This window comes from Megalobrama amblycephala, linkage group LG8, assembly GCF_018812025.1.
Source record: "Megalobrama amblycephala isolate DHTTF-2021 linkage group LG8, ASM1881202v1, whole genome shotgun sequence".
Lineage (NCBI taxonomy): Eukaryota > Metazoa > Chordata > Actinopteri > Cypriniformes > Xenocyprididae > Megalobrama > Megalobrama amblycephala.
The window spans coordinates 13,133,926-13,144,312 of record NC_063051.1 but is presented as its reverse complement, the minus strand read 5'-3'; the positions used below and the strand labels follow the sequence as shown (position 1 = coordinate 13,144,312).

Genomic DNA, 10,387 nt, shown 5'->3' with positions numbered 1-10,387 from the left:
TAAATTATTGGAGAAATCTGGTATATGTCAAAAGAGAGACGTCTGTCATTTTGAGGTATGACATTTTTATTAAGAAATACAAGGTAAAAAAAATTAAACATGCACAATAAGTACACAATAAGATCAATAACATCCAATTAGAAAATAGATTTTCATTTCATGCCGACCTTAAACAAAGACCACGTTTTAATTCAAATTAAAATAAATTCCTGTATTTGCAGCATGAATAGCATGCAATAGTTTATTTTTGTCCCATAGTGCAACAGTAACTGAAAATTGGGAATATACACAGTCACAGAGAAAACGAGACTGCTTAAAAATTGGCATCTGACATTTTAAAATAAGTGTTTATAAATGTGTTCTCATATCATACAATTATCTAAATATCTCAAGTTCAATATAATGGCAGGTTCAGGTTATAAAATTACAAGCCATTCTTGAAAGGAAACACACAGTGCAAGATTACATGTCAACATCTACAACAAGGATTTGTCGTTTTAAAAATGAGAAATTCTTAGCTCCGCCTTGGTCTCATTTTCATTTCAATGCTCTTAAATGAGTATCTTTCCCCTGTGCGATAGTCAGTCAGGATGTACCAGGTGCCCCAGTAGATGCCATCCGTGATGCCGCTGTAACGCCCGTGGTAGTAGCGTCCATTGAGGTTAGCGGCCAAACAGGAATCAAACCACCAGCCAGCACCATAGTAACGGGCACAGTTACCAGCAGCGTAGCGGTCATGATCTCGGTCATATGTACTGAAAGCTCTGCCATCATGATTGTACTGTTTGCTATAACTGAATGCATTGCCAGCATCGCCATGGTAGTCTCGAGCAGTTAGGCGGAACCTTATGGAGAGAATATCACATATGCATCATAATAAGAAATTTAATTGATTTCCATCTATTTGATACAAAAGATTTGTCAGCAGCTTTTGACACTGGATTTTAGATATCATTGGGCCAGATTTACTAACAGCTTGCGCCAGCGCAAACCCTCTGTTGGCATTAAAAAACTACTGTCGGGATTTACTAAAGACGCGCAGTGCACAATTAGCGCTGAAAAGGCGAGGCCTGAGTTTGTGTAGCTGATCTTATTGCATATGCATTTTTTAGGAGTTTCCCTTTCAGACACAAAATTTATGGGAGGAGAATATTTAAATGAATCACACAACGCGATTTACTAATGTTTGCGCTAGTCAATTTACTGGGATTTGCGGCATTATTTAATGCCCAAAAAAGCATGTCTTAACCCATTTTGCGATATGGCTGCAGTTGTTGCTGCAAGGAGGAGACACCGCAGAGAACAGAGAGCGCGTGAAAGAAGGGAGAAAATATTTTCCACTCCTATTAATATCTTGGGAATGCCAGAGGAAGACGTTATCTGTATAGCCTATTACATGTATCAAGTTGCTCCTATGTCGACCTGCACCTGATGAGCATCAGCTCTGCTTATTTGCGACCAAACACTAAATTGCACTGCTCTTGGTAGATTGAGTTGTTCCAATGATTTGACTTCGTTTGTGTTCTTTAATTTGCGCGTCAGCAGTAGATCATGTGCAAAACTTGCCACTCCCATCTGCGCATTTTGGAATTGTGCGCTTATGCTAATTTGCCCCGTTTAGTAAATCTGGCCCTATGTCTGTGTGTGCATATACCTCTGATTTTCTCCTGCCACTTTAAAAGTGTTATAGTTTGCATGACGTGTCTGTTCATGCCAGTCTTGGAGAGTGATGCGGAGCGTATGATGTCCACTTGCAGTTAACATGGATAGGACTACATTCCCTAACCAGTGCTCTGTCTGCGGGGATCCAAATCCATCACGGTACTCCTGCCAGGTTCGGTTAAAGTCAATTTGTCCATCAAACCTGCGCTGGAACACTGTCCATCCCCCACCAGCTGAAACCATGTCACAGACAGCCTGGAAAAGACAAATAAAAAAGAAATCCCACATGTAGTGCTGCCCCTCAAAAGTATTTGAACACTTTAAAGGTGCTAAAGAGGATCTTTTCGTCGACTGAGAAACCAAAGACTGTTAGTGAGTTTTTGAAATGAGCGCATGCGTAAGAACAACCCCCCTCCTTCACAGCTCATTTCGAGAGAACGTCTCCCAAAACTCGTGCACGAGTATTGGAACACGAGTGTTTACCACCGGCATTCGCTGTGTCGTGTTAATGGATTCATTATGTCGGACTCACCGCAGGTAACTCATAATCTGCAGTTGTTATTACTGTCTCCTGACAAAAACATTGCATGCGGTGCCTGTATAGCGTGGAAAGTTACAGGAGCACGCAGCCGCGCACGTCTTGCACAAGGAACGTCATGGCAGTGATTGACAAGCCAGAGGGCCAATTGGCTGATGTTTTTAATGCCCTACCTCGTGCACAGATGATGTATATTAATATTATTCCTTTCAGTGCACCTAATAAATAGTCTTTTATCAGTTAGTAAAGACAGTTTCAAGTAATATTGCAAAAATGTATAAAACAAAACATTCTCTTTAGCACCTTTAAAGGGTCATCATTTACTCCAAATATGCATGCTTCTTTTTTTTTGTCCATACAATAAAAATCAATGGGGTCCAATGTTTTTCAGACCCCAGTGATCTTCAAAATATCTTCTTTTGTGTTCCGCAAAAAGATACAGGTTTGTAAATAATGACAAAATTTTTCATTTCGAATTTTCAACTATCCCTTTAAATCACACTGGACTTGGATTAGACATCAAAATATAAATGGAATAAGTGAAATAGATGTAATGTGATATAAATGTATTTTAGTTTCTGCAGACTTTCTGTGCCTTTAATGTTTGTACCTCTAATGCCGGGCGCTTTGGATCTGGCTGTATGGTGTAGATCCCGTTCTCTTTGATTCCCATTTGGTAGATCTCATGACAGTCTTGAGGGTAAAGCCCTGCAGAGGGAGGCACTGCCATACAGACCAAAACATCTGTGAACATCTGTGCAATAAATGTCCTAGTACTACAACAGGGTGTTTTTGTCTATCTATCTATCTATCTATCTATCTATCTATCTATCTATGCCTTTAAGTCTACAGTTTGTCTGTCTGTCTGTGTGTTTATAGCTCACCTGTAGGAGTCCTTGGTTTGAGGCCATGAGGTTTAGAATGCGTGATACTTTTCAGCAACAGCAGCAAGTCTTTCTCCCCATTTTTGCCCACTACACTTTCTAAGACCGAGAGAGAGAGAGAGAGTCCCTTAGTCAAAAAAAGTCCATTAAGACATTTCTACAGTATTCTTATTAGATTTTCTATCATGATAAAATTTTCTTATAGAATTCTAGCATAAAACTTCATACAGAAGTTAGAACAAACAATTCTAATGATTATTCCTAATATTCCTGACAATTATGTTTCCAATTAGATAAAATGCCCCAGTATGACATTCACTGTCATAAAAAGAAATTTAAGATTAAAAACTCCCTTTGTAATTCCCTTTTAATGATCAAATGCAAAACAATATGATTCAAATAATCAAATAAGATCATAAACTGTTCCAGGAAAAAAAGGATTCCTCAGATTCAGTCCTTGAGGGCCACTGCCCTGCAGAGTTTAGTTGCAATCATAATCAAACACACCTGAACAAGCAAGTCAAGGTCTTCAGATTTACTAGAAAATTGCAGGTAGGTGAAGTTGATCATGGTTTGAGCTAAACTTTGCAGGACAGTGACCCTCCAGGGCTGGATTTGAGGAACCGTTTTAAAGTATTTGAAGAATATATTATTATTTAATTGATTATTTGCTAGTTGACTATTTCAGGATGGTTAGAGTTTGTTGTGGGGTTATACAAAGGTTAGAAAAAGGTTGTCAGAGGGTCAAATAGAGGCTGTCAAGGGTCAGTTTTCTTGCATTCCTAAGAACACCTCTGTTTGCTGAGTGTAAATTGGGTGTTAACTTAATTGAGAGAACAGCAGGAATCAATAAATGATGAAAAGAAAGAGTAGTTAGTCTGTTAAATATATTGGAAACACACATTAATGTGCTTTATTTAAACTAGTCCTATCATTTAAGAAGGAACTGTAAGTGTTTAGGGGGATGTGAGTGGCATATGTTGTGGAATATAATAACCAAGTCTGGTGGCCATCTCTTTGAGTCTCTGACTGTGGCAGTGGAGGTCACATTCTGTCAGCACTGCTGCCATAAGAGCCAGAAAGGCTACTAGTGAATCAGACCCATCTCCCTGACTCACAGCCACTGATTCATGTTGCAGCATACAGCGCTGCAGCTGGATGAGACGTTCAGATGTATCAGACACCTGCAGGGCATATACACAGACATAAAAACACAAAGTCATTGTATCTTTATTCTCAATCTTAACATTGTATGCAAAGTCTCCATATTCTATAGTGTCAATATTAACATATCTAATAGTATAGAATGCTATTTTTTTTCTAATTCATAAAATATTTTCTGACCTGATGACACAGATGCATTTTTTTTTTCTTCTTTTGGGTAAATAAACAAGGTGACTATTAAATGTTTAGTAGTCTGGGACTCTAAGACAGACTGTTAACACTTCCATGGACACAAAAATTACTAACAGAAACTATTGAAATTATTATTTTTTATTTTATGGTGTATTATTATTATTTACCATAATGTATCAACTTATTTAAAAAGCTATCTTAAATGCAAAGTATTTAGGGATTTGTATTGAATTTAACCAGTATTAATCGTTATTCAACAGCTAATTACTGAAAACAGGAATGGAATACATATCCTAATGTATATTTTACACCACAACACACTGACAAAACTCATATTTTTATAATAAAATATGCTTACATAAAAACATCAATATTAATGAATATCAGAAAAAACTATTTAAATGCAAAATAAATTAAATATAGGAAACATTTTACAATTAGGTTTCATTTATCATTAGTTAACATGAACTAACAATGAATAATACTTCTACAGCATTTATTAATAGTTAATATTAATTTCAACATTTACTAATTCATTTTTAAAATCAAAATGTGTATGTTTAAATTAGTGAATGCTCTGTGAACTAACATAAAAACTGCATTTTTATTAACTAACAATGACAAAAATAAATAAATGCTGTAAAAAATATGTATTGCTCATTGCTGGTTATCGAATGCATTAACCAATGCTACAAAATGAGACCTTGTAAAGTGTTACCAAAAATATTTGTGCCCAATATGCTCTCAAATCTCTCACCAAAGATCATGTTTACGTAGGTAATGCTTACCTGTGTGTTTTTGTGGTTCTCTGGAGTCTTTCTGAGTCGTGAGTCCTTAGGGTGATGTATTTTAAGGGGTGATGCTGTTGCACTGCAGCTTCCCTCACATTTGCTGTTTGGGGGCCCGGCCACCAGGATCTCCCTCTGACACAGCACACATACACACATCATGTACGCTCCCAGCAAAAACAAGGGCACAACACGCACACACATGCTGCTCAGGAGTCCAAAGAGATAGTATGCACCTGTTCCCTCTCTTTTTCTCTCTCTCTTCTACTCTTTCTACTACTTAATTTCAATGGGATTTTCTCTAGCAACACTCCTGTGTCTCTGACTTTTCTTCTCTCTTCAGATCTGATGTTATACGCAGTATCATCTGCGGTCTATCAAGTCCTGCACATTGTCTTTCTTTCTATGTGCTCGTCAGAGTCTCCTTTCCTGTTTTTCTCTTTTATTTGATCTTCTCTCCTCTATCCCTCCCTCTCGCTCTCCTGCGCGCTCCCTTCTGTTTGTGAAGCTCTTTTGGCTCAGATTCCTAGATAACTGCGGCTCTTTGCTGTCTGACATGCACCGGTAAACCCACCCCCTAAAACACACACAAACACACACTCGTACCTATACGTTTACACGCACATGCAAACACTCACTGTCTACCTGATTGCATGAATTTTTCCCATCAAATCCATCTAGAATCAACAAATAATCACATACTCTCATACGATCACATTCAAATAGAAAGATAAACATCCTCATCAGTTTGAACTCAGCCTCTTCACTGCGTGTGTGTCCTGTTTTGGAGTGTGTGTAAAGTTTACAGAGTTTGTTAAGGGTCATAAAAACTTGGAATTCCTCTTTTAACACAGTCTTATTAAAAGACAGACAGTCGTGCACACTAATATATATATACACACACTCGGGCAGGGAAGGACACAACACTTGAATAGGATGACCTCTGCTACACTTTGGCCTTTAACCTTTCTCTGTCTGCAAGGGAAAGGTGCTAGACCTATTTTATTGAGAGGTGTTTGCTCTTTATGTGCGCAACAGGAAGTGGCTATAACAACTGTGTAATTGTAAATGTGCTAACATGCATATTACAGTCAACGCATGACTCACCTGTTCAACTCTTCGGGGTAATGAAGAGATGAAAAATCACTATGATGGGGGATTTCTCTTCAAAGTGTAATTCAGTGAGATGCAGCAAAGTAAGGCATGAGTTAACCATTTGTAATGAAGTTCAGAAGTCTGTGGCCTGTTATTATCTCTGGTACACATACAAAAGTTCCTAAGATGTGAACATCTTGGATAAGTGTACACGATCACAACAAAAGCCATTATCAGTAGATAGACTGCCATCTAGTGCTGAATGTATGGGATGACGGCCTTTAGAGGAGCAAGTAAATGATTTTGAAAATATTGAAAGTATTTCCTTTTGTTTTGTTTTTAGCAAACTGTGGTGTAACAATAATGATGCATATTTATTCAGGTTTCCCTTTTGCTCAATTTTACCTTGATTAAAAATGTTAGTTAATTAGTATCTTTACTATAATTCTATTACTTAGTTAGTAATTAATATACAATAACTAATAGTATTTTTAGTTATTAGTTCATTTGCATCTGAAAAAACATTATGAAGCTTATTGCCATTTATGTGATGGGCAGAGTCACATAAAGGAATAGATTCTCATTTTCTGACATCTACAACAAAAATCACACACACTAACAAATGTTGGGTTAAATGTTTCCTCAGCATGCTGGGCAGTTTTATCCAACCCAACTATTGTTTAAAAATTACTATATTGCTGGCTTAAAATGAATATAAAATAGGTTGGAAATTAAAAATAAGACATAATTACTTAGAGGCAACAATAATAATAGCTAATCAAAAGGTGAACATTTATTAATAAGCAATTTAATAAATGTTTATAGTTTAGTTATTATTCATTAAACTTATTAATAAATGTTCATTTATTAAACATATTTATAAATGTTAATTTCCAATACAACAATTTTTAAGCAATAGTTGAGTTAAAACTACTCAGCAGGTTGGACAAACATCTAACCCAATCGCTGGATTTGTCCATTTTCAACCCAACTTGGGTTGTTTTTAACTCAGCGTTTTTAGAGCGCACCTTTTTTAAACAACCAAGTGATTGAACACCAGTGAATTTAGGATTTGAGAACATAGGTTTATCTTTTTATATAACATATCTAAAGACAGATGAACAGTTAAAACAAATTTAAGTTGTTTAAACAAAGAAGCTGAATATATAGGCCTATATATTAGAGCACACTGATGTAGGTTTACCAGAATTATTAATATTGCTTACCTATTTTTGCTTACATAGGTTTGGAAATAACAATTGTAATATCCATATTTATTTATAATTTCCCAGATAAGGGGATTGCATTTATAGATTGTATAGAAAATAATTATAGGCTATAGATATTCCCTTGATGTTTTTTTGTTTATATTAACCAAATCTGTATGCTATATAGTATAGGACTAAATGTACTGTGGCAACCACTGAAGAAAAATGACTCACTTTTAAACAAAACTTTACATTTTTATCATATACTTTTTTTTTTTTTTTTTTTTTTTAGATTAATTTAAACTATAGGCCTATGGCTCATGCTCGTTTATGGTATCTAAATGTACCAAACTTTGTCCAGATTGTCAAAATGCCTAGAAAGTTTTACAGTTTATCTGTAATCAGTCATTTTTACCACTCATATTACACCTATGTGCAGATGCTCTAGTAATGAGTTGTCAGACACATTAAAATGATAGCAATTGGTGCACAACACCTTTGATATAATAGGCTAAACCAATTAAACCTTTAAAAAATGTCTTTAATGTGGCGTCAAACGGCATGTCAAATACACTACATTTCATGTCTTTATTTGCGCAAAAACTCAAGTTTCACAAATAGGCACAGAAGAATACAGTGAAGTCACCAGGAACACAAAAGAAAAGCAAAGAAAAAGTTTGCCAATACACAGCCACGCGAGGGCGTTTAATGTGTTAGTTGAGAGAATTTAAACTGCCTGTATCTCGAAGGCATTTGGTAAACGTGGACTGTGTAATATAATAACTGAATCTTTACTTTCTAAATTTTCATAGCAGCTCGATGCACGAACTGACTGCATGTCAATAAAAAGATTTTCGTTCGCAAAGTAAGTACCCCTACCCAAAATCGCAAGGCATTATGTGGGCAAGTTCTTTCTTTTGCTTTCTCGCGCCATGGTTTTGCAATTATTCCATCAGTTTAGCACACTCTTGGAAAGAGGAGCTTCTGCACTTCCCTCATGAATCATTTAAAATCGTAATATATGTCAAACTAACAAGATAATAGCTCCCAAAGTCGTGGAAGAAAACACAACTTCACAAGCGCCTCTGTCGGCTGTGTTGTTGTTTTCAATCACGTCCGCGTATCGCAGTTATATCTGATGATTCAAAACTCTCAGATGATGCTCGCGTCTCTGAGCTGATATTCTCGGAAAAAACACACTCGCATTAAGTTTGATAATGTCTGCTGAGGTAGAAGAGTCAGCACCCGCCCCAGCCCCTGCTCCAGCAGCAACCAAAGCGAAGAAGGCATCGGGGAATAAGGCAAAACCTGCCGTAAGTGCTTCTCCAGCTAAAAAGAAGAAAAAGAAGAGTAAAGGGCCCGGCAAGTACAGCCAGCTCGTCATTGATGCGATCCGAACCTTGGGCGAGAAAAACGGCTCGTCGCTTTTCAAGATATACAATGAAGCGAAGAAAGTGAGCTGGTTTGATCAGCAGAACGGGCGCATGTATCTGCGCTATTCCATCCGCGCGCTCCTGCTCAACGACACGCTCGTGCAGGTGAAGGGACTGGGGGCCAACGGCTCATTCAAGCTCAATAAAAAGAAATTTGAGAAAAAGCCAAAGAAAAGTGCAGCCAAGGCGACCAAGACGGAAAAGCCTGCCAAGTCGGCGTCCAAAAAAGCCGTGACCAAGAAAGTGAGTGCAAAGAAGAGTGCCAAAAAGAGCTCCGTTAAAAAGAAGACCACGAAGAAGACTAGTGTTAAGAAGGTGACTGCCAAACCGAAGAAAGCAGCTGCAAAAAAGCCAAACGTCGCGGTGAAGAAGGCAACCAAGGCAAAGAAATCAAAATAGACTCTTTGGAATTGAAGATTTTATTTTTGTATATAGCTAGCTTCTTGGCAAGCGAATCCAGAGATATGGGGAAATGTCTTTTTTTTTTTTTTTTAATTCTTTGAAAAATATTGCTTTTGTTGATGTCATGCTGTAATTTGGGGTTTGATGTAGTTCTTTCTAGAAACGGCTCCATAGAGACACACCCACTTTAGTTTCTGTGCTGCAATACGTCATGCTTTTGTTTGATGTACTGAACAGGATGCTTGGTACAAACTAACTAAAAGACAAGAAACGCTTTGTAAATATAAGTTAGCATTAGAACATTGTTTTTTTATATTATTTGTATTGCATATGCATTGTTTCTGGACTGCAAAAGCAACAAATATGTCCAATAAACATCTGATTTTTAAATACAAATGACTGCGACCTTCTTGAATGCATGCCTTTTAACTTGTTCATTTAAACAACAGACATAGGATGATTAGATTAAAGGGTATTTTTATAATTAAGATATTTTTGATGAAATCCGATGGCTCAGTGAGGCCTGCATAGCCAGCAATGACATTTCCTCTCTCAAGATCCATTAATGTACTAAAAACATATTTAAATCAGTTCATGTGTGTACAGTGGTTCAATATTAATATTATAAAGCGACGAGAATATTTTTGGTGCGCCAAAATAACGACTTATATAGTGATGGCCGATTTCAAAACACTGCTTCATGAAGCTTCGGAGTGTTATGATTCTTCTGTGTTGAATCATGATTCGGATCACATGTCAAAACGCCAAACTGCTGAAATCATATGACTTTGGTGCTCCGAACCGCTGAATCGACACGCTGATTCATAACGCTCCGAAGCTTCCTGAAGCAGTGTTTTGAAATCGGCCATCACTATATAAGTCGTTATTTTGGCGCACCAAAAATATTCTCGTCGCTTCATAATATTAATACTGAACGACTGAATCACATTAACTGATTTAAATATGTTTTTAGTACATTAATGGATCTTGAGAGAGGAAATGTCATGCAGGCCTCACTGAG

General features: G+C 37.0%; 2 protein-coding genes across 2 annotated transcripts; one reads left to right on the top strand and one right to left on the bottom strand.

Annotated features, from left to right (window-relative positions):
• On the bottom strand, positions 1–5,984 carry si:ch211-157b11.8 (fibroleukin). Its single transcript, XM_048198465.1, has 6 exons — positions 5,229–5,984; positions 4,082–4,268; positions 3,085–3,183; positions 2,811–2,923; positions 1,655–1,917; positions 1–845 (listed from the first exon to the last, which is right to left on the bottom strand). The coding sequence occupies exons 1-6, from the start codon at positions 5,430–5,432 to the stop codon at positions 515–517; spliced, it is 1,197 nt and encodes a 398-aa protein (XP_048054422.1). The 5' UTR covers positions 5,433–5,984; the 3' UTR covers positions 1–514.
• A 2,686-nt stretch (positions 5,985–8,670) lies between these two features.
• On the top strand, positions 8,671–9,762 carry LOC125273785 (histone H1.10). Its single transcript, XM_048199451.1, has one exon. The coding sequence runs from the start codon at positions 8,749–8,751 to the stop codon at positions 9,361–9,363; it is 615 nt and encodes a 204-aa protein (XP_048055408.1). The 5' UTR covers positions 8,671–8,748; the 3' UTR covers positions 9,364–9,762.
• Positions 9,763–10,387: the final 625 nt, after the last annotated feature.